Raw genomic sequence first — 25924 nt, 5'->3', positions numbered from 1 at the left:
TAAAAATTTATAAAAAAAAAACTTTGAAAACAAAATTTAACCGGTATTTTTGTTAAAAGTAAGGAAAGAACGATTTTTAAATAACTAGATTTATTTTTAGCCCCGTAAGCCCGCGCATGCATAATTCAAATATCAATGAAATGTATGCAAGTAGTTATTAATAATATATAATAGCGAAAATTTGTTTACAAATCCTTCTTGATGAAAAAGCTGGCTGAATTACTCTACCAACGTTTTTTTTTTTTGAAAATTAGAACAGAATTTTTGAGACGAGAATTTTGACAATTTTATTTTTTGTTAAATATGTAAATCGTTGTGTGATGGCGGCTATAGTTTTGTAATTTTTTTTACGTGACCAAATTGTTTGTTATCGTTGGCAGTCGGCTAAATGGTGAGTCCACCGGTGTTCTATATAAGGAAAATTTACTACCTACTACAAATATTTTTATAGAATAACTCGATAAAGATACTTTGCAATTTTGGCTTCTAGTTCTCTCTATCTTGTAAATATGTACCAAATTGACTGTTCAGTCATTAGTATTATATTAAATAAAAAATATTGAATCGTGCTCACTATTGATTTCAGATACCTAATATGTGTTAGGTACCTTACTTTATCCTTTATGTGAAGAGATGAAGTCAAGGTCGTATTTAGATAAACAATAAAAGGTCAAGCAAGTGCAACACTGAATTCTTTCGTATGGTACAAGGTAGCCTTGTCATCATCCTCGCATGCGCTGGAGTGACGAACTGACAAACTTCAATAAAGGACGGCGCGATATAGCACTAGCCGGACTAAGCGTGAAAGAAATGAGAGCCGACTCGCTGTCACACCAGTTATAGTCACACCAGTGTGACACATTTTTCAGAAAAATCCTGACATTCACAGCTCATGGTGTGACGTAGAGAGCGGCCGGATGGTACCAACTGGTCACCACAGTCTGTCAACGCCTGCAACTACGTTTATCTTCTCCTCTCGAAAAATCAGACAAATTATATTAATTTAAACCAGTAACTACTTTAGCCACAGCAATTGCCTAGATATTGGCCTCATCAAGGTCTTCTATAGAGCCGAAGGAGGTACAACATATGGCTACTACACAAATCATCATAAATTGCCATCTGCAGTTCTCTGTGACGCCAACGTTCTTTATTCTGTGACTGAGAGATCTGTGTGATGTTACCCGGGACTTCGCTCTCGTGGGAATTTTGAGTTAAAATATAGCCTATAGCAATCTTGGATAATGTTTCAAATGGTGAAATAATTTTTGAAATCGGTTTGGTAGTTTCTGAGATTACCCGCCTCAAACATACAAACTCACAAACGCTTCCCTCTGGGATAAATTGTCTAAGTGATGTATTGTGGGAAATTTCTTGAGAAATATTTTTTGTATAAATCCATTGCTCTCTTTCGTACTAGGTATAATGTATTGAACTGTTGATTTTCCAGGTGTTCAAAACGTAATGGGCGGTACCGGCGGTATGGAGCCGGAGGAAGAGAAGAAGAAGCAATTGAATGACGACGTGGTTGTGTTCCTGAAGACTGACCCTCCGAGATACAATGCTAGGCTACACGCTTACGTCGACCTGCAGAGGAAGTGAGTTCAGTATTTATCATTTTTTAAGCGTTGATATAAGTCGACGGATCAATGCAGAACAACACACCTACCTATAGATTGTACAAAGATTCGACGTATGTCATCGACGCTCTGAAAAACTCAAAACCTATGAATCTGGGGTCTAACAAATAAATCTGGAGACTGTGCAAAGTGGATAGCTAGCAAGTGCTAGTAGTTTGTAGCTTGTGAGAAATAACTATTTAATATAAAAAATGACGTGAAAAAGTGCCTGTTAAGGTAATAAATGATAAGAAGAAAAAGATGGCGGACTCTGAGCTGCGACGTTTTTGGTTAAGGAAACAACCTCGATATCACGATATATCTATATTGAATGACCCTAACAATATTTGTGAGCAAATAATTAATTTGGAAACCAGTATAACCAAATATAAATTAATGCTTAAGAACTATATATTAACTGAGTAAATTTGCAATGAGTTGTGACTCGCCTTACCACGTATAAACCTATATAGGTTTTTGTTGGTAGTGCTTGTATTTTTCATATAAATTATTGTAACATAAATAAAGAAATAAAAAAAAAAAACTTATCCTCCTTACCCCGAGATACAATGCTAGGTATAACTAGAACTGATAATGTTATTTTTTTAGGTATTTGCCGTGTATATTTGCTAAATACTACCTATACTAAATGCGTTAGGTTTATGCATCAGTTAATTTAATGCAGCAATACATGTTTTGTATGTATGCAAATACATGTTATCAGTTAATTTAATTTTTTCATTAATCACAAATGAGCCTACAATATTCTCGTTTTCTTTTAAACATCAACCAGTGAGATTGCTATTTTTTTTCTAACAGGCGCAGTCGCGCGGCCGCGGCTCGACGTCGATCTGAACAGATGTTCAAAGACTGCCGGACAGCCGGTGGCATTAAGAAGGCTGAGAAGAGTGACAATTCTAATAATCAAAACAGGTAGGTACCTAATTTAATTTTTACAAACATATTAGTTGCGGCTTTGGCTCCTCTTAAGTTTCCGAAGCGGTAGGTACCTATCGTCGATCTGAACAGATGTTCAAGAATTGCCGGACAGCCGGCAGTGGTGTTAAAGAAGGTCGTGAAGAATGACAAATTCTAATAATCTCAACAGGTAGGTAATTTTATAAAAACACATGAGATGAGACTTTGACTCCTAAAAGTTTTCTACGCGGGATACACTAGGTTTCTTTCCACCAATATGATATTCATTAAAATCGCATTAATACTATCCGAATATAGGTCACATTCTAATACATTAACCTCTATGTATTGCAATGGCAATGGCATCACAAGGGAAGTCCAGCTATGAGTAGGTAACGGATGTCATCAAAATCTTCAGGTTTCATTTTCGATTTAGTTTTTTTGATAAGTACGTACTTATTTGCTTGAGACATTTTCATAGGTTTATCAAAGCCTACTACCTCCCTAATTATTGGTTATCAAAATTGATCTGCATATCCATTTTGTCCATACTGTCTAAAACTCGCAAACTTCAATTCTAACAAATACTGTAATTATAGTATATTCCTTTCAGGGAAGTTGTCGAAAAAAGCAATAAAGAAGAAGACAGGTATGCCCACATTGGTGACTTATTTTAATTCCAAAGATATTGCTTAGTTTGTCACGAGGGTTAAAGAAAACGTCTAGATATTGTCTAGATTTGTGAATTAGGAAACGAAAGATGCAGTCTTACCGAACAAATTATCTTTAATGAACAATCAAACTTAGTTTCGAAACTCTTCCGAGTCCCTAAACTCCGTAAAGGACGGACTGACGTGACATTGTGTTTATAATACATATGAAATTAAAGGTATGCAAAAAATATTATTTTTGTTGTAGGCGGAAAGGGGAGAATGACGAAGGGTTCCTGAAACGCTGGCGGTCTGGCTCGGCGAGTAGGTCTGAGCCCTCAGACAGGTGCCGGAGACGTCGCAGGTCGTGCGGAGTAAGCACTTGTGATATTTAAAAAGGTTTATGCATGAAAAGTGTTTACTGAAAGACAGGATGTGTGCTGCACCTAAGATGAGCGATGGGTAAGAGTGGTGCTGGAATTAAGATCTAAGAAACAGATTCAATATAACTGGCTATGTCCCGCATCTCCTGAAGCAAAAGTAATCCATGTCGCTGCATTCTTAAAAACTTTGTCCAAAACAAAATCACTTGAAACCGAAGCTCACTAAATAAGGACATAAATTAAAAACTAAGATATATAACACAAGGCACAAGGGATGATTATATCCCTTTTGGATCTTTTACAGTTTACCCTTTATAGGTTGAGGATATGTAGGTATACAGTAACAGGCTAGTTAGAAGTATGTGTTTCTAGCGTCGTCGCCGCCGCCGTCGCCGCCGCAGTTGCCGCCGCCGCCGTCGCCGCAGTTGTCGACGTCGCCGTCGCCGTCGCCGACGACGCCGCAGTTGCCGACGCCGCCGCCGAAGAAGCTGCAGTCGACGCCGCCGTAGACGCAGCTGCCGTCGCAGAAGACGCAGTTGCCGCAGGAGACGCAGGTGTTAATTCTACAGGTTTTATTTGTGAAACAGATGAAAAGCCGACTGTCAAGATTGTCCTGTGCATATTCCTGTATTTGAAATTTGTGTGTGTGAAATTGTAGGTTCCTATCGTGATTGTAACTAATTGTCATGTAACGTTTATAAGATAAACAAGTTTTAGACATTTTGGTTTTTAATTAGAAAATGTAGCTAGAAATTAGCTAACAGAAAAGCACTTAGTCTTAAACAGTCATGGATTTTAACCCAATAGGTTACAGATTCACAAAGGCACAAGTCTTATAGAAAAACTAGCACTGCCTTTCTCAGATCTTGATCATAATTTCATCCAGGTTCTTTCGCTGAATGTCCGGCACTTTGGCTTCGGGGTGTGGCCTTCCGACTGGGAGCAGGAGTTCCAATCTTTCGTTTGTGGGTCGCGAGAGCAGGTCTCGAAGCCGCGAGTTGCAATTTAATGGAGTGGATGTGAGTGCCACCAGCCCACAGTACTGGAAAAGAAAAACTAATTATATCTCAGTATAATAAAGGGGGGAATACACATGCCAGTGGCAGTGCTGCCATGCGAGTTAACGGCACGTGCTGCTGCATAGGTAATAGTAAATTGCACATGTCAACTATCAGCATGCCAGCTATTTGCCCTATTGAGTTGCATATGTTTTCTCCCAAACTCTTCAAGTCAAGTATATGAATCTTTTGTTTCTTTTTCATAGTCGTATTCCTCATGGCTGAAGGTCATTACATGGTTATTACGTGGAATGAAACACACATAACAACTTTCTTGGCATTATTATTGGAGTGGTTTGCCGTTGGCTTCTCCATTTCACACACAAGTTAATAAGAATCAACTAGTGTTCAATTTTTTGTTTAGGTGGTGTTCATTTGCTTGGTTAGGGTAATAATTCGATCGACTTTATAAGTCTTCGTATGTAACGTATACCTATAATCTACTGTGTAGCATGTAATTTTCACCTTGGAGTAGAGCATTATATGCAATAATAGTATTCCAATAGTGTTAGGCAGGTCGGAAAACTACAATCGAATCTTGAAAGTTTTAAGATTACTTTTTAAGCGGACCTTTGGATTCAAAATGTACAGCCGCCAATACAACCGGTAATACGCTCAGTTCAGACTGAGTTTGTATAATAAACTACTTTATGAATCAGAGTTAATTTAAATTAGGGTGTCATAGTTTTAGAACTTATTACAACCCCCAACCCCTAGTTAAATTCTAGCACGATATATTTGTCCGAAAACCTTCCGTAAACTAATTCGGACATATGGTGTGAGTGCCCGAAGATACTCCCATCGATGCGCCAAGAATAAGAAATAAGTACCTATATGTTTTTATTGGTATACCTGAATTGTAGCCAATAATATCCCAGCAGCTATAGCCACGCTGACTTCACTGTAATAGTGCATCTTCTTCTTCCCATCTGGTCTCCAAGAATACGTCTGTCTAAACACCAAGATCATCGCAGGCGCATCTGTCAAGTATGGTTTTATAGGCTTCGTTGCAAAGGGTTTTAAGTCTGTCACCCACTGCCTGGACATTCTTTGAGCGTAATTCTTTTCTTCTTCTTCTTCAACTATTGTTCTTATGGCTTCTTTTGTTTCGGGATCTTGGACTACTATAAAGGTCCAAGGTTCTGTGTGAGCGCCAGATGGTGAGGTTCCTGAAAATTTGGTCAAAGATTTTAAAGATTGAAAGTTCTGTTTTATTGCGGCCCGATGGTGGCCCAGTGGTTGATGCCTGCCTGTGGCCAAATGGTCTCATGTTCGAGTCTGTTTGTTCCTCGTGAGTAGTTCGCTTCTAGTGAAATATTTAGTTGATTGTTTAGTTCCCCTTTAGTAGATAATCACTTCATAGTATAAAACAAATTCGCTTCCCGCTGTCTATTCCTATGTATGCTTAGATCGCAACGGATACTACGCAACGGATTTTGATGCGGGTTTTTTTAAATAGATAGTGTGTTTTCTGAGGAAGGTTTATGGTTTACCCGAGCGAAGCCGGAACGGGCCGCTAGAGAGGAATATTTATTATTCTTCTCTACGAACCAATTGGTCGTGGGTAATTTATAAAAGTTCCTTTCATCATTATTTCCTTCGACATTACTACTAAATATACTATTTACTAAAATTTCCAAATCTGTGTCATCGATAAAAAATATTTTATAGGCAAATTCAGCTTCATAAAAAAAATTACTCAGTACTTAAAATAACTGCAAAGCGTAAATTTCGTGCAGTACAGCCAACCACACATCAAGTTACGCTTAGTGGAACTCTATACAACGGACGGTAATAGCTTTTGAAATTATTTAAGACAGGTTTATGAGCTGTCAACTGTAAGGTAATAAAAACAATATTGGGAATTTACATAAGAATACAGAAGTTTCCTTGAGTTTTTCATATTTTTGCACAACTTATAATCTTTGATCCTCGTCAAATATCTCACTCGTTATTATGATTTATAAATAAATTTCCTTTTTTATGGTATTACTGTGAGCGTCATTGGCATTTCATTATTGTAAACAATGTTTAATTATTTCCAGTAAAATTTTGATTTTTCACTCGCGGTCCAATTTTGTTCCGCTATCACTCGTGTACCCAACACTAGGTTTCTATATAGTGTAACTATCTGCTATTCTACACTATCGATACGAATCTATACAAATGTTACAAATAAATAATTTGTGAGTTTGTATATAGGTGGTATCCTTTGCAACTACTCGACTTATTACCAAAGTTCTTTTACCAGTAGAAAGCTCATTATCTGTGAATTGACATAATTCCTTCAGACGCAGAATTACCAAAAATTGTCTGTTTCTAATTATCGTTTCAAATGAGATGTTTTTATTTATATTATGCTCAACGTAAGACAGACTGCTTAAATTGTTAAAAGGTTAAATACATTATTTTTTATTCTTGGATACATACAGCACGACATAATTTATTTACGTTGTGAGGTAAGCGCGAGATGTTTATCTTGTTAATGTTTGTTACTGAAATCGTACATATTTCTTATTCTTATTCTTTTTATCACAAAATTATATTATATAACATTATATTAATCGCTAAATTTTATTGCTTCAACGCTATAAAATTCCATAAGTATATCATAAAACCAAAAGCTAAGTTTCGGTTCTGTATCATATAAGGGTCGTCTCTTATCGAAAGTGTTATTGCTGACACTAGTCGCACTGACTCTCAGTCCTTATGTCAGTATCAGTGTTATAAAACACGGAGCGGCAACGCTCTGCGTTTTCGTAACGGAGCAGCGAGGCCGATCACTGAGGCATCTCATCAGGTTACGAGTTTTAAGAATACCGCCATCTAGTGGCAGTGGATGCACATACAAATTAACTAAAACAGCCGTCAGTATGCAGCTTTCCTTACAATATTTTCCTTCAATGAAAGCAAATGGTGGTTGATGGAAACTGCCAAGTGTGATTGGAATATAAACTCATGTGACAAAAGTAGGATTTGAACCTGGGACCAGGTTTAATTGATAATAAGTGTTCACACAGGCGGGCGAGTTAACAACACTTGTTCAGTTTCATATGAGTTTGTGGTTGACTGAGAGATGTAGAGAGTGCCACTTTCACATTCACATTCTTTTGTAATTTTGTGTAATAAAGTTTTAAACAACTACAACAGAGAAGAAGGAATTACCTGCAGTTTTTATGATATTGTCCAGGACTTCATTAGGAATCGGTTCTGGGCTGAAGGATCTCACGGTCCTCCTCTGTGCCATGAGCTCGTAATACTCCCGGGATCTGAAACAGAAGGCTTCAGATGTAAGCAAGATTATGAGGAAGCTGTTCCATTTCAACCAAAGGAACCAGTTTGGCTTAGTCATATGTATTATTACCTCTATACATAGTGTCGGATAGGGCTAACTGGCCGATCACTTCTGGCAGATTTGTCTAGCGGTTAGTTTATCTGTTAGATTACAAAATGATATTTATCAGAAAGTGGTGGTGGTGGAGTTTCATAAATGGGACTATTGGGAGGAAATCGTCGCAGCTGTCTCATTATGAGACAACTCAATGTGACTAGTGAGATAAACGCAATTTTCAGAAATCGGTTAATAAAATTCGCTTGCACATGTATATTCCTAAAGAATTTACCACGGATACAATATATTCTCCATGATTAATATATGTTAAATGAATATTTTGTTTTCGCTAGAACTACGCCTGGGCATGATCAGCCCTGGCTCACTTGGAAATCAAGTGGGCCAGTGAAAATATAGTCTGATTAGTTGGGGGACCCACTGGTGGGTGAAATTGGTAGGTGGATTGTGGTTTCTCCCCCAATAAATGGCTAATCTGCTCGCCTGTCGCGAATGCCTGAACACCTGTACTCGGGTTGACTTGATGGCAGTTTCTGATGAAGAATGAAGTCATCGAAGTAGCTCGGTTCTGGCAAGAAAAAAATTTGTATCCAATAAACCGTTTGCAGAATGGCCATCCACATACAAAGAAGAAGAAGAATCTTCTTTATCTCATTTTTTATCGTCAATGTTATTGACGAAGAATGGATTTTCTGTTTCTCCCAATGGTCAGCTGGGAGAGGATGCTTTTAGCATTAAGTTGTCAATTGTTTGTAAATATGCTTTCACTCACAACAAAGTTTTTAGTGTCAGATTGCTTCAGACTATTATGTACCTCTTGAGAATTTCGTCATCAGTCCTCTTGGGAGCGGTGTACGGTATGTGAGGAGTGTCCTCTGGAATAGCTGGTAGCAGGACGTCATCTTCATCATCTCCGTCGTCTTGGAAGTCTCGTTCTGTAATAGAATTAGATTATAATTTTACATTTTTTTTATTTTAACTTTTACATTATGAGAAAAATCTCAATATGAATTGATTATGCGTACTTATTTGATCACTACATGGGTGAGACAAATATGGAATTAGTCGGAGTGCCTACTAATTCCATGGAGACAATTCAATTCATTTTAATGTTATCCATAGTAAATACAGGTCACACAAATAACAAGATTTCACATATAAGATTTCCTTTCGGACCATTATGTGGATTCCACGAATGTTGAAGTCCACTAAAGTTTAATAGATCAAATTTTGCATTTTGTAGGTCTAATCTATACCAAAATAGTTACAGCCGTTTTCATGAGAAAATGGAACATACAGACAGACATACATTTTGTACGACTCGCAATTAGCCACTATTTTTCTGTGAAAAAAAGTTGTACAAAAAAAAAAAAAGATTCATTCAGAGCCGGCAACGCGTATAGCTATGCAGCTTGCGGTGACCACTTCCCATCAGGTGGTCATGTATAACTTATTTGCTTGCTGAGTAGTATTACATGAAACTGCGAACAATATGCCAAAATAACATACATAATTTTTCGCAATAGTAACCTGTTGTCTTCCTAAAAGACTAGTCTATCTTCGTGCCAAATTACACCTAAAACGGTTTAGTAGTTTTGTCCGTTTATTAGTTACTAAAATATTACAATCCCATTGGAATCTTTTCTATTCATATTATTTGTCATATTAGATTTTTACTATTATTTGATTATTACTATTATAGTTAATGTCCTTGGCCGACCCGGCCGTAGCCTCAATTTTATCTGTCGTTATTACATCAATTTATGAATTATTATACATAGTTTTATTATAAGAATTAACTATAATTTTATTATTTGATTCTCGTGGATATTATAGGCAGCTTACAATATATATATATATTATAGGCAGATATTATAGGCAGCTTACAATATATATATATATATATATATATATATATATATATATATATATATATATATATATATATATATATATATATATATATATATTGTAAGCTGCCTATAATATCCACGAGAATCAAATAATAAAATTATAGGAGTGGAAGGCAATCCTGGAAATTTGGGCGTAAATTTTAGATATACAAGTAATGTACATATGTGATAAAATCCTATTTCATTTTTCAAATCAATGTCTAATGTCCCAGTTCTAATCGAATTACCATTAAATCGATTCATCACAACATTCAAAACCAATCAATCTCGGATTTATCGATATTCTGATAAGCATTCAGTATTCAGTTTTACAGTAGCCTAGATATAGTAATGTATTCAAATGTTTTTTTAAGTTAATAATATTCATGAATAAGGGTCACTCACGTGTGATTTATCGACGACAGACCGTCGTTAGTTTTAATCAAATTAATTTAGGTCCATAGATTTTTGCGGTGGTGGTGTAACCGTGGTGGTGTGCCGGCCGCACGAGTTCTCTACTCGTGCCATATGAGTTTGTATACCAATCTGACTCGTGTATAGTAGTTTTCATCGACCACCACTTGCTTCCGGTGAAGGAAAACATCGTGAGGAAACCTGGTTGATTATTAACTTGTGTGTGAAATGGAGAAGGCAATGGCAAACCACTCCATTACTAATGCCCAGAAAGTTGTTATGTGTGTTTAATTACACGTAATGACCACGACCCTCAGCCATGAGGAATACGACTATGAAGATATTTTTTTGAGATTTTGTGACTATGAAGATATTTTTTCTCATTTAAAGCCCATTGCTGGCTGCCCCCAGCCCGTCTACAGACAATGCAGAACAACGCAGAAATTGTATGGAGTTTCGACATAAATCAACGCGTGTCATAATGTCAAACCTATATAAAACAACGGAGCACAACGGACGAACTACTTAATTGTTAATTTTGACGACCTCGGTGGCGTATTGCTAAAATTATTGCCACTGAACCGAGAGGTCCCGGGTTCGATCCCCGGTCGGGTCATGATGGAAAATGATCTTTTTCTGATTGGCCCGGGTCTTGGATGTTTATCTATATATGTATTTGTTATAAAATATAGTATCGTAGAGTTAGTATCCCATAACACAAGTCTCGAACTTACTTTGGGGCTAGCTCAATCTGTGTGATTTGTCCTAATATATTTATTTATTTATTGAATTGCGGTAGTATTTTAAACCATAGCCTTAAATTATGAAAATTAGGGTTTAACGGTGTGCGTAGAGCGACTTTGCTATTTACATCTCACCATCGAATAGATTCGAAGTGAGACGCAGCTAACCAATCACAGTGCGCCATTGTTACCCGACGACAACCACACTGCAATGTCAATGGCTCGCTGCGTCTCACTTCGAATCGATTCGATGGTGAGAAGTGAAATGCAAACCCGCACTTGGCCCTCTGATGTTGGTTTTTCTAAATATTAGAGCTAACCTCAAACAGACACGCATAACGTCTTTATTCCTTACGAGGTAGACAGAGCCAAGAATTCCGAAACTCGACGGCCACATTTAGCTCTATAGCTATATAAAATAGCGACAATCACGTATAGGAAGATATTGTAAATGGAAGGAAGATATTGAATATCCAATATTGTATTCAATAAGTTTTTAATGGCGCAGTAGAAACAGCACGCTCGGCCTGTGATAGTGGTTAAGACAATCTCATAATAATCGATCGTTAGGATTGGGTGATCAAACACCTTTCCGTGCTTCGGAAGGCGCGAAAAACCGTTGGTCCCGGTTGTATTTGCAGGTGGTTAAAACCCGCCAATCTGCGATGGGCCCACGTGGTGGGTCATGGCCCAAACTCCTTATCCATCCGTAAGGAAGGCCTGTGCCCCAGCAGTTTCGTTTAAACGGCTGTTGATAACTTTAATTCTCGATTTATTTACTTATGGTGTACGCTCAAATGCATGTGAAGTTGCCACGACCGGATAAATATGCCGCGGTTATAAGCCTAAATTCACAACGAATTTGTATGTTTTGATGTGCCATGGGCTGTACATAAATGCCACAAGTCCATACTTGTATCCGTACATTATTTACATAGTTGAGGGCCGGATACTCATACACGCATTAATGTGTCAATAATGACGTTTATTGTGTACATTCTAAACATTAATGAACATATTGTTTTTTCTGATAATTTTAACTCGTGGAACTAGTAGGTACTCCGATGTTTTGACTATAATGTTACACTCGCATAATAATATGTAGTTTATTTGTCTTTTAATTAAGTTACTTATTTTTAGGTTTAAAACAAACATAGGTAATTGATTTTTGAAGTGAAAACTTCTTTAGCGGCGTTGTGCACTTTTTGTGATGGGTAAAAAATGTTAAACTCGCGTCAGGACACGTGACCCTGATCGAAAATTCGTAAGACGTCACAAATGCCGTATTTTTTAACACACTTCAACACTGTTAAGTTAGAAGTTAACGCTTAGTTAACAGCTTAATATTGCTGAATCCTCCTCGGTGCGTTCAACTTGCACTAAACCGTTATCTGAAGTTTTACTTGTTTTAAATATTATTTTAAGTTATTTTGAGTGTTTCAGTTTTTTTTATATAATATTTGATATAAAAAAGGCAGTCAACCTCAGAGTGAGAACATATTGTATATCTTTGTTCCGTCTGCTTGCGGTTTACCGATGTCCTACGTTAGCAACGCAGCACACTATGCGACGCGTTAATATCCAATATACATAGCCACTGAAATTGTAGTATGTATTCAGTCGTTCACCTAGAATGTCTGGTTGGCAAGAAACTCTAGTTAGCGACGTAATGACGACAGTTATGTATAAGACCGGTTTTCTCGCATTCTACACAGTACACTCCCTTTTTTCTCAGTAAGGACACGTAGAATTTCTGATCCGTAAGTGGTTTGTTTCGTAAGCATAGCATGGCACAGCAATACTGAAGTAAAATATTTTGTCCCTTTCATCGGCTCTCCACACTTGACGACCACGGTGGCGCAGTAGTGCCAAAAGTGCTTGAGAACTCTGAACCGAGAGGTCCCGGGTTCGATCCCCGTTCGGGTTATGATGGAAAATTATATTTTTCTGATTGGCCCGGATCTTGGATGTGATAAGTATGTATAAAATATAGTATCGTTGACTTAGTATCCCATAACACAAATCAGAACTTACTGTGGGGCTAGCTCAATCTGTGTGATTTGTCCCAATATTTATCTGAGTGTTTTCTTGATTTCTTTTGATGCTACAGAGCCTAGGTCCGCTATCTTAGTTTTTTTCCTCCACTGCGCGTGGTCCTTGGCATCGAGTTCCATCATTGATATAGGCATATAATATTTAACCACATCAAGCCAGCACTCCGGTTTGCCCCTTCTGCCAGGGCCTAGCGGCGACCACGGCGACTGCAGGATCGTTGAAACTTGAGCAAATTCAAAATTCAAATTCAAAATTCTTTATTCAATTTAGGATGATATACATCACTTATTGACGTCAAAAACATTAAATAAAAGTGTTCGTGCTAAGTCCCGTTAATATATTATCAAGCGCGGGTAAAAACAGACAGAAGCGGCAGAAGACTTTGGTATATAATATCTGAGTAAGAGGTTAATATTTAAGTGTGTTTATGTAAGGATGTAGTAATATCTATCATGCCAATATCGAATATAAAATTAATTACACATACACACTTAAGCTATTTGTTAAAATTAAAAATGAAAACTAAAATAATAAATATTAAATTGATTTAAATAAAAAATTGACACTAAATCGCCGTCGTCGTGCGGTAAAGTTCCCAGAAGGCTGGCGACATTTCCTCTTTGTATGGCCAAACTCAAACGTTGGCCAAAATAGTCACCAGCCCTTGGGTCCCCGGAGACATCGACCAGGCGTGTGGAAATTTCTTTGTAAAGGATTTTACAAAATAATTTAAAAATCTTTAAGGATGTAGTTATGTATAGTATTCGATATTTCCGAGGTTAAATTATAACTATATACCAAACTATTTTATTGATAAACGTTCTGTAACAGTTGATTTTGCGTGACTGAGTAACAAGCAACCACTACACAACTTTTGCATTTATAATTTAGCAGGAACTAAGGCAGGCGGTTGGTGCATCGAAAGAATCGGAACCGAATCTTTAATTAAAAAGGTATATTGTCAACGGGGTCCCTGTGCTTCAGACGTAACAGCCGATAATGTAACCAGAATAAATTTATTTATTAAAATTGTTTACTTATTTTTGGGGTATAATAATTATATTCTAGGTTAGGAAACGAGATTTTAAGATACATTTATTCTTGTAAAATTGATTCATTGATTGATAAAATGAATCGATGACATTTCGTTCGCAACAAAATTTTGTATACATATAGACAAAACTTGGTGGTTTTAAAAAATTAAATAAAATAAGTCTTGATTCTACTTACATAAATAAAAAAATAAAACAGTGCAGAGAGCTAACCCAAGTGTACTATTAGAGGGAATTACATTTTCATTGTAATTTATCCGCTTGCGTGTGACTGCACCTATTATCATAATTTATCATCATGTGAATGTCGAAGCGGTGATGGTCCAGTAGTTAAGACCGGCCGCCCGAGTCGGATGGTCCCAGGTTCGAATCCTACTAGTGCCACATACACAGGGCTTTCGTAATATCGGAATAAAATGTACCATATTCCAGGAATTTTGGAAATCTGTCGAATAGTTACGAACATTTACCCTTTGCACGTTCGTTTGCAAACCCTTTCCCTATATTAATGTGTAGATGTAAGTAAAGAACCTCATTTACTCCCATAAAATTATGTGTGATGGTGATTTTTGTTACAAAATTTATTGATTCCTTACCAAGTCAAATTCGTAAATTGTTGACATAGTTCATTTTTGACAAAATACCTAATCTGTTGATCTAATTAACTGTAGATTATTTTAAATTCATTATACAATATAAATGTTTGTCTTGTTAAACGTTTGGTCAAGTGGTGTTGATGTAATGGTTGTCGATAACACGTACGAATCCCCAAAAATCACCTCGATCTAATGCTCCACTTTGACGTGAAAGAAAGGCAAACATACACATATTTTTTTCGATATTAGACCATAGATATAGTTAGGTAACTTTGGCTTCCGGACCTCGGGAGCTACTAAATCAAACGTAGCTGGGTTTTTCGCTCACAAATACGTGTATTTTTTTACATGGCTATAAATCCTATACCACTTCTGCTTCTATAGAGTCGACGGCTAATCTACAACACACTATTGGATATTTAAATACATTCTTGCCAGAACCGAGCCACTTCGATGGCTTCATCGGAAGCTGCCGTCAACTCAGCCCGAGTACAGGTGTTTGGTCACTCGGAACAGGTGAGAAAATCAGCCATCGATTTTGGGGAGAAGCCACAATCTCACTTATTATAAGAATTGTCAAGCATACCCCACCTAGTTTAGATAATCGATCTTTCAATGATAAAGTAATCTATCCTTGCACCATAGCTAATACCAGTGATGTAATGTATTGTTTCGATATTTGTTTGTGCGTTAAATGGTATAAAAATATCTTTGTTGATAAATATGTTACGAAAGAAGCGTGTTATGTACTGGAATTTAATAGTTTTTGCCCATTGAAAAAGGTGTCATTAATCGTTCATTACAATAATATCTGATTCAAATGCAACACGAACGGGTTTTTTAAGTAAGGCCGTCATATTAAATTATTCAGAGATTGGCTTTTTTATAAACTTAAATCACAGTATACTTACATATTAATGCATCCGTGCATACATATTATTGAATTTTTTGTGATTATAAAGAACATACCAAAAGTTGTTTCGAAAAAAACATTATAAAAAAAAAACAAAATTACGTACGTAATTTATTTTGCAAACATATTGTTTTCTAAAGTGTTTACCTTTTTGAATCCTATATGTATCTAACCAAAAGTGTTTTCCGCTAAAGAAACTTGATAAGACGAAACAGAAATTATCTTACACTCGTTGCATTAATTACGAAAAATATCGATAATAACTAATTTTGTCCTATTGTTCTTTGGCATATCCGTTTGAGCATACTTTTACTTTTATTTTTAGGTTAGGTTATTTATGTTTCAAATAGTTATGTGTAAACCGTTGCGGATAAGAACGTTAAGCTTAAAAATGATTATGCCATAATACCGTATGGTACCCGTATATTACATTATAGCTTAAATTTTTATGCTTGTAAATAGAGACCTCTGTGCCGAAGTCCGATAATTCTTTAATTATGATAACTCTTATTGTCATTTGGTCAAGTTTATCGTTCAGTTTAATCGAACTGCTGTAAATAGATATCACGAGTGAAGCAAAGTTCAATTTGGAAGCTGATAGTGTGTGGGTCGATGCCTGAACCACAGGTTATACCCAATTTTTATGGATAAGTCATGTAAGGATTGATAATTTTACCCATGGCTTCGCGTGTGTAAACTTCATTTCGTCGGAAGCAAGTGGAGGTATATGAAAACTGCTACATCAGTCAGATTGGTATACAAACTCATATGGAACGAGTAGGATTCGAGCCTGGCGCTTTTCGATCACAGGCGGACGAATTCATATGATAACAAGTTATTGACTAATGGGAATAAGAAAATTACTGTGCTTTCTTTTAAATTTAATTTTCTGTGATTAAGAATTGAATTTTGTGGTCTAGATGCAATTAGCAACAAATTAACATGGCTGTAAATTGCAAGAATGTACATTTGACTAAAGATAAGGTTTATTAGTAGTGTGACTTGCTATATCAATACCTCTATACAATGGTAGTTATTTAAATAAGTATTAAACTAAGTATATATTCAGGATGTGCCAATTTTGCTACCAAAAAAAAAAATGCTTTAGAGAATGGGACGTGAAAAATTCCAAAATTATGAATATTTTTATTCGTCGTATAATATTTTTTTTATACATATACGTCAATTGCGGTTAATATTGATTAATGCCATTTGTGGAATGGTAGCTCACGTTTTTCGGTGCTCAAATTGGCATACGTTACATCCCAAACATACATGTCATAATATGGAATGAAATATGCCAATTTGTTGTTATACCAATCGCCAAATTAGAGTTACACCAATTGTTTTGCAGAATAATATTCTACTAATATAATAGCTACAATTTGAAATTACAATCACGCATGTAAATTATCACGCTTTCACAGAATACTTACTATAAATGAGCATTTGAGCATAATATTATTAATGAGGAAATATCTGATAAATTGAGAACCTTGGGTTAATTATAACACAGCAGACCAGTTGGATCATTAATGCATATTATTGGAGAGTTTACAAGTCGTTTTTGCAATTGATAACTTCGCACTCTAAAAGCCCAGGTTCGTCTGAGCATGTTAAATATGAAAAACACATATAGGTTTTAATTAAATTAAGGGGGGCGAACGACAGACGCGGCAGAAGACATTTTTTAATATATTTAAGGAAGGATAAATAGGTATAGGTTGTGGTTGTCGTTGGTAAAGACCATAGATAAATTAAATATTTTTCTTTTATAAAAACGTTATGTACGGTGGTAAAACGTCGATTGTAAATCGTGTCAATGATTTTCCTTTCTATATTTTTTATCACAACACGTGTGTTATATCCAAAATGAAGACGATAACATCACATAATAATCAAAAAGCATATTTTTTTTGATAACAGCGCACGTGACCGGGCTGTGAAGCCAGACATCCTATGAACATTGCTGATAAGAAATATGGATATCCTTGTTTATTTTTTCGATATTATAATAGTTAAATGACCCCCAAATCTTTTATTTCCGTCTCTCTCTCTCTCTCATTCTTGTGTATTATTGGTTTCATTCTAGGCTGCAGAATATGTAAATTCAAATGTGATAAATGCCACTTTGTGCACCGAAAAACATTGTACCTGATCTATTCCACAAACGGTATCAATCAATGTTTTTCAAACAAATATATTATACTATGATTACATATTGATATTCGTGGAATATTTTAGGTGGCATTGTCTAACGTACCATTTTTTTTTCAGCACCAAAATTGGCACGACCTCAACTATTGCACAGTCGTACTTTTACAATCTGCGCGGGACGGGGAAGCAGCTGGCACATTAAAAATTTTTCTTTTGTTGCTGGACCACAGAGCAACAAGAATCAGGAAGTGCTGGATATCGAAGATATCTATGGTCCATTATGGTTAAGTCTTGTATGTTGATCACTCCAATTAGTATCAATAAATATGACTGGTCAAAATCGTAATCTTTTGTTTCGAACAGGCAGTAACTTGTTGCAAAAATACAATTTATTTCTACAGTTTATATTCTTTTTCTTTCTTCGAGTCTAGGAAATCACAGTTAGAAAGAAAAGTCAGATAGATTCGCACAACTTACTTCCGCCGGAAAAACAAAACGCTATTTTATGGCTCCTATAGATTGCGTAGTATATATGCCAGCTTTTTATTACCACAAAGAAAATGCAGCAACGTATGTTAAAACAGCCAATTTCAGCGAACTGTTTCAGTGTCAATTGCGGGCTTTGAATGGCTTCACGTGGAGTTGGTGTGATTAGTAATTCGCGTTGCGACTCGAGTTTATCTCGTGTCGTATCCGAGTCAAGGAAACCATCGGTGGTTGATGCACTTAGTTAAAGTGCATTAACTAAACAATGCAAACGACCGGACTGTATGCAAATTAATCTTGCCCCAATTAACTAATGAAGCTGCCCTCAATTACTAGTAACTTCATGAATTAATTGCTGGAATAATGTTGAACAGTATTTTGTCCCTAGTCTGATAAATTTGTCACACTGTGCAAGAAAATAAAGGTTATCACCGTCATACAAGATCCGTATAAATGTTTTGGAAGTTTAAACAGAGTATAAGATTAGATTTTTTGGAAAATAACCAATTGCTGCGTTTTATTTGGAAGTTTGAAGAAATTATTAAAAAGAAAGGCTTCCCTTTTGCTCAATCTAACCTGAAGCGAAGTTAAGGTTGTGTGGTGTGTTTATTTTCTTCTCCCGCATAGAAACAATTTATATGTGAAAATACAATTGGAATATAACTCTAAACTTTTACCTAGCTAGGTTAACCATGAGGTTTCTTTAAAATATAGTCTCTGTGAGGCACTGCTGATCCCAAAGTATGTTACAATTCATATGTGTATAGTGTGACAACCTCGGTGGCGCATTGGTAAGGTTCTTGCCACTGAACCGAGAGGTCCCGGGTTCGATCCCCGGTCGGGTCATGATGGAAAATGATCTTTTTCTGATTGGCCCGGGTCTTGGATGTTTATCTATATATGTATTTCTTATAAAATATAGTATCGTTGAGTTAGTATCCCATAACACAAGTCTCGAACTTACTTTGGGGCTAGCTCAATCTGTGTGATTTGTCCTAATATAATATAAATATACTAACACGTCGATACTATACCTATTTTATAACATTATAAAGATAAACGTCTAAAACCAAGGTCAAACTAGAAACGATCATTTTCCATTTTGAACAAATAGGCATAGTATATAATATATAATTCATAAACATAAACGGGACCATGGAAGATTTTAAATTGATTTTAAATAAATTAAAACCAGATATTGATTTAATTTTGGCTAAATGGATACCCAGTATATCCTATGCTGAGACGATTACGTGACTATTATCGATTTTAATTAATCAATCAAGTATTTTTACGATTTACAAAGAAATATTTGATTTATAGATTCGTTTTATAACAATTTCATAAAGTTAGGGTTAATGAAAAATAGTAATTAATATCCCTAATCGAATACGTATTAGGCAAGTGTACGACCATATTTATTATTGTTTATCTAGAATTTATATATTATAAGTTTTTGTTTTCAAGTTTCCTTTTGATATCGAAGATGATTTTTAATATGTTTGATTACATGAGTTATTAGATAATGATCAGTGTATTGAAACAGACCAATTCATGATTAAAACTATTATTTTAATACAGGTAAAAAGTCACCTCTCCCGCTATATGATTTCGGCGGCAAACATTTTCTAACAGCAGTCCTCCTGAAGTTAGCTTCAATCCTCTTTTTGTGAAACACAGTGAACACAGCGAAACACACAAACAACGCGGTGTACACTACATAACAATTATGTTCCAACGTATATACTGTCAGTGAGATTATGTTCATATTGAATCGATATATAACACGATTACTATCGCGTGATAGCGATTAAAAAACAAGACGCGAGCGACTAGCGTGAGCCCGTGCGTTGAACTGAATACTCTTCTACACATATTTATTATTGTTTTACCTCTATTTTACCATGCGATATAATGTCTTTCAATCAATTATGTACTCTATTGAAACAATAATACGGCATATTTTTACAATGTGTGCGCCATTGGCAATGCCACTAAGTTTTTGCGAAGACAACCTTGGACTCAGAAAATTGTAGCAAAAAATAAATTATCGATGTTAATGTTAAATTGGTTTTTGATAAATGAAGCTTTGCTGTAAACTTGCCAAAGCTTTGATTAAAATGTACTTTATTTTACATCAATATTTGCTTGAACTTCTAAGTATTTATTTTGAAGCTTTGGGGTGCATATTATATAAGATATAATTACCCAGTAATTATCATGTGAGCTATTTTGGAAAGACAGGAATATATTTTAGATTATATAGCAAACTAGCTGCGCACCGGGGCTTCGCTTATTTGAAAAATTCGGGATTTAAATTACCCTATGTTATTCCAGGTTATGTTCTACCCGTGTACCAAATTTCATAACAATCGGTCTAAAGACTAACAAACATACATACTCACAAACTTTCGCATTTATAATATTAGTAGGAAGAATATAATGTATACATACTTATTCTTGTTAACATTTTTGTCTTTGTGTTATTAAAAAACACTTTTATCTTAAAAAAAAAAACAAAATAAAAAATATTTTATGAACTTTTGAACTGCATTTTGCATAAACCAAACAGTCTTACGTCAAACGGCTATACCGAGTTGAGTAGGTGATTAAAATAATGTGATTTTTTTATTTAAACACCCAGTCATAAAAATTAAATCAAAATCGCTTCAGCCATCTATAAGGATGTTATGATTGACTGAAAATAAATAAATAAATTTGCTTTTATGTCACGGACAGACATATACAGACACGTTATACTTGTTACTCCCCTCCTTCTGTTGTCTGGGGTTAATTATACATTTAAAATTTTAATAGGGAAAGTCGTTTTTCCGGGAAGAGACGGTACGGACGGACGGTACATGCTTGAAAAGTTATAGAAAGGGTCGGCAACCGGCCGGTTACAACTTTCTATAGTACTTAGGTCCTACCGTACTGCGTGTTTAGTATGGTAACTAATATACCTACCTCAGTTTAATTTACACTTCAATCCGTTTTAACACAAGGTCTTAAGAAATTTGAATAATGTAATGAGAAATAAATAAATAACAACAACAACAGCGCTAAGCTAATAATAATATCGCCTTTACAAATATAGAAATGAGCACAAAACACCCAAAACTGCAGACAACGTTTTTAGTTTACCCAGGAAATCGAACCCAGGACCTCACCAAAATACCAAAGGTTAAGCGACATTTTAAAAGCCAAGGTTCATCACTATATGTATAAGATGGTAAGGTCACATTAAGGTTAAGACGATATAGTTACGTAACTATCCTTACGGAGAAGACAGAGCATCGGTTAAATACACAATTTGCGAAGTCTGTGCTGAAGAATAAAAGCACACCTAGTTGATATCAAGACGGCTTTGAAGAGACCCCACTATTCCTGGACAAGCTCTTGAGTGGACACCTTAAAGCAATAGGAAAGTTGGTCGACCCAAGCAATCGATAGATCGTTGCAAAGATCGGTCAAACACTTCGAAGAGGCTTTGCTATTATTCCTGAACAAGCTTTCAAATGGACACCTCAAGGTTATAGGAAAGTCGGTCGATCCAACCACTGCAGCAGAGTTGAAGACAGTTGGACTCACCTGGTCTGAGGTGAAGCGCATTGCCCAATACTGGGCAATCGGGATCTGTCTTGGACAATGCGCTTTAGTTAGACTACAATATAATATTATGATATCCATAACCCATAATGGTGCACTCCGGACGAGGGAACTACTCAACATGGTTTAATGCGGTCAGCGCGCTCGGCCTGTGATAGTAGCGGTTAAATCACTCTCACAATGGTCAGTCATTGGATGGGTGACCATCAATATTAAGTTCCTCCCAGCTTCGGATTATATGCAGTCGTTAAAACCCGCCAATACGCATTGGGCCCGTGTATTGGGTCTTAAACCATGTTCTTTATTCATCAGTAAGGAAGATCTCTTCCCCATCAGTGGGCACTTTTATATGGCTGTTGAGGTTATGAACAAGGATGATGTGATGATAAAAAACAAGTAATAAGCAACAATATCTATACTTATAATAAAACTGTAACTGAACTTTGTCTGTACATAGGAGAAATTTACGGAAAATAAATAGGAGGTGACTATTTAGGGTCAATAGACATTCATAAAGAAGATTATGTAATAGGTGGCGCAGTGGTAAGGTTCTAGCGACTGAACCGAGAGGTCCCGGGTCTTGGATGTTTATCTATATATGTATTTGTTATAAAATATAGTATCGTTGAGTTAGTATCCCATAACACAAGTCTCGAACTTACTTTGGGGCTAGCTCAATCTGTGTGATTTGTCCTAATATATTTATTTATTTATTTATTTTTATTAAGATTCGGCAAGCGGCCGGTCGCATAACAAAAAATAATATTACTAATTAAGCAGCCCCTGGGACTCGGGTCGTTACAGCTTTGAATGCAACGTATAAATATGCAAGATCAGAAAAGGAAGGGCATTACGAGAATTGACGGCAAACGTCTAAAACAAGTTCAGTTCGATCAGATCTTTACTATGTTGAAATAGTAAACACAGGATACTTAAAACTATGTAGATAAGGACAGCAAACCAAACTTGTTTCGGCAAAGAAATAGTAATTCCTTACGCCGCACACTGGTGCAGATTCTAAAAAAGTGAACATTCGCATCGCAAGTTAATATTTTAAGTTCATATTTTTTTACGTGCTCCTCTTCTCATTACAAATTACTGTTTGATTCATGTTATGACGAAAATTTATTCAATAAAAGCATTAATATGAATAAATAGGTACTACTTAATTATATTTTAGCACTCATCAAAGAATATATTTGGAACGGTGTCAGACAGTATGATAAGTGACATCGATGCCCTACAATGACATACATTTGTCGTTTATGATACTTTCATCTTAATTATGTCGGCTGCCGCGTCCGTCTGTTTGCGATAAACTCATAAACTATTGCACGGATTTTCATGTGGTTTTCAGTAATATATAGTGTAATTTCTAAGAAAGGTTTAGGTGTATAATTTATTGTTTTTTACCGAAAGGCCCGCTAGTGAAAGAATTAAACATTCTAGTTGGAAACTTAATTGTCCTTATGGCAATATCGAGGAAAAATGTTACGCCTGACACTTCGGCACATAGTTTTCCATTTGGGTAACATTGCTATCAATATTTTCCCAGTAGAATAGGTAACAATCAATTATTAGGATTAGTAGCTATTCTATTCAAAGAAATAACTTCCTTTATTGTCGTTTCACATTAGTGAGACTTAGTGTCATGTGGTTTCGTCGTAGAATTGGACTGTTTCGTATCCTTCCGTGGATGCCATACGAGGCGATTAAGTGATTGTCAGCTGTCAGGCAACAATTGCATTTTTAAGGAGGGTTGCCTTAAGGTCTTCTTCAATATTTTAGAAGGATTATTTTAAATTCTACCCGGTCCCCTGGCTTTCTGGCGTCACAGTTCCGAATGAAATTGGAAAAATGCAATGATGTGAGACAGGAGTGACACTAATGTGACATGAAAGACGCGTGACGTGACGTGTAGCAAAGTTATTTACCCGTGGATGGAGATACACTAAGCTCAGTATAAGTACACTCAATATTTCTAGCTGTTGCCCGCGACTCCGCTCGCGGCAAAAAGAGCTGCCTAATTATTTCTATACCAAAAATCACCTTAACTCAATGCACCGTTTTTACCTGAAAGAAGAACAAACCAAAAGAAGATACTTTTAAATAATTTTAGCATTTCTATGAATTCTGGTTCGAAATGTTACCAGAAAAACGTACACCACTATATACTACCTTATAAACAAGTTTTTTACATAAATGTAATTTTTTCCATATGCTTTTACTGTCGTCAGTGTGATCTTATGGCATTTAACGCCTGACAAAAACCCATGAACGTCAGTGTTGTAAACCGTCGAGGAGTTCCCTCATTAGGAGCTGTTCCTGAGTAGGTACACCCAGTCATGCTTATCATAATAATGCATTGGAAGCTGTACCTGTGTGCACCCGTCTAGTTGAAAGAGCTGCATTAATTGAGTTACAACCGACTCGACCGATTGACTCGACCATACAAAATCAAAATCAAATCATTTATTCAGAAATTAGGTCTTCTCGTCTGAGAATAAAAAAATATACATAAATTTATATTTAAAAAATGGTAAGCCTTTCTGGCATAATAGGGACCAACACTGTTTGAATGAGTTTCTTTCGGCATTTGTAGCAGTGGTCGTTCAGAAATGCTAGGAGTTTGTAGCTTTGGTAAATATCATTTTATTTAGAATATGACGTGAAAAAGTGCCTACTTTTCTCTTTTTACTCATTCAAACAGTGTTGGTCGCTATTATGCCAGAAGGGCTTACCATTTTTTAAATATAAATATATGTATAATTTTTTATCAGTAATATAACATGTAAGTACACAATAAAGTAGATGGTCAAAAGGTATACTTGTGGTATATTATGATTGTGATCAAGTGCTGATGGAAGGAAAACAATATATATATATATATATATATATATATATATATATATATATATATATATATATATATATATATATATATATATATATATAATAATATATATATATGTATATATATATGTATAATTAACTAAACAAAAAAACTTTTTACATATACCTAACCTACATACACTGTAATCACAAGTCTCGAACTTACTTTGGGGCTAGCTCAATCTGCTTGATTTGTCCTAATATATTTATTTATTTATTTGTAATTTAATTAAAAGTTATTAAAATATAGGAATGTTTGATGATTAATCGTTTGTTTCGCTCGTTTCTAAAAATATCTCACACTTTTTTATGTTTTATCAAAGAAAAGGTTATTATAAAAGCTTAATCATATCACGTCATTAATTATACATTCTACGTCGAGTCTATATGTACAGTCAACATTATTGCATAGCCGTTTATCATTTAATTTGAACTACTATAATTTTTCTAAGTATTGTTTGCGCGTGTGACTCGAAATTAACCCCACGAGACGACTTTGCATTATACGTCAAATGAAAATTGAAGCTTGTTCTTACATGATCGCTCTGAAAAAGTAGTGTTATGTATACAGAATTTGCGGGTATGTATGTTATATTATTATGTATGTTATTGGTGAGTGTTTTATTCCACCATATAGGTAATTCATTAACAATGTTTGGTTTATCTTTATATTTATTACATTTATTATAAATATGAAAATAAACTATACTATGTAACGATTCTTTTTTTAATAATTTAAAGCTTAGTGATTACCTCTGAAGCGGTGGTGGTGTAATGGTTAAGACGCCCGCCTGTGGATCGTAAGGTCTCCTCGTGTCATATGAGTTTGTATACCGATCTGGCTCATATATGGTAGTTTTCATAGACCCCCACTTGCTTCCGCTGTAGGAAAACATCGTGAGGAAACCTGCACGCTAGTGGACAGATTAGTTCACTAGACAAGACCACTGAGTTGTCTGCAACACAGAGGTGCCAAACACGCGTTGTCTACTTTGTGGCCTAGGATATTGTACATTTGTTTATATATTTATTGTAAAAAGAAAACATATTAAAAGTACATACATAACAAGAAGGTAAATATACAAAATGGCGGACTTATCCCATGAAGGGATCTCATCCAGTCAACTAGCGACAGTTT

The 25924-nt window shown here is 35.6% G+C and overlaps 2 protein-coding genes across 3 annotated transcripts; one reads left to right on the top strand and one right to left on the bottom strand.

Annotated features, from left to right (window-relative positions):
* Window positions 1-264: 264 nt before the first annotated feature.
* LOC128672544 (protamine-like) lies at window positions 265-4290 on the top strand. 2 transcript variants are annotated; one of them, XM_053749768.1, is made up of 6 exons: window positions 265-391; window positions 1451-1598; window positions 2439-2552; window positions 3151-3186; window positions 3456-3561; window positions 3943-4290. In XM_053749768.1, exons 2-6 carry the CDS (start codon window positions 1465-1467, stop codon window positions 4129-4131), a joined length of 579 nt encoding a protein of 192 aa, XP_053605743.1. In that variant the 5' UTR covers window positions 265-391; window positions 1451-1464; the 3' UTR covers window positions 4132-4290. The 2 variants fall into 2 exon arrangements, with proteins under 2 accessions (XP_053605743.1, XP_053605744.1); XM_053749769.1 differs by lacking the exon at window positions 3151-3186.
* On the bottom strand, window positions 4282-20142 carry Iyd (Iodotyrosine deiodinase). The gene is made up of 5 exons (XM_053749767.1): window positions 19879-20142; window positions 8792-8912; window positions 7794-7897; window positions 5481-5797; window positions 4282-4612 (listed from the first exon to the last, which is right to left on the bottom strand). The coding sequence occupies exons 1-5, from the start codon at window positions 20051-20053 to the stop codon at window positions 4430-4432; spliced, it is 900 nt and encodes a 299-aa protein (XP_053605742.1). The 5' UTR covers window positions 20054-20142; the 3' UTR covers window positions 4282-4429.
* Between the last annotated feature and the right edge of the window lie 5782 nt (window positions 20143-25924).

The sequence above is a fragment of the Plodia interpunctella genome, chromosome 9 (genome assembly GCF_027563975.2).
Source record: "Plodia interpunctella isolate USDA-ARS_2022_Savannah chromosome 9, ilPloInte3.2, whole genome shotgun sequence".
Taxonomy (NCBI): Eukaryota; Metazoa; Arthropoda; class Insecta; order Lepidoptera; family Pyralidae; genus Plodia; species Plodia interpunctella.
This window is presented reverse-complemented; position numbering and strand designations above follow the sequence as displayed.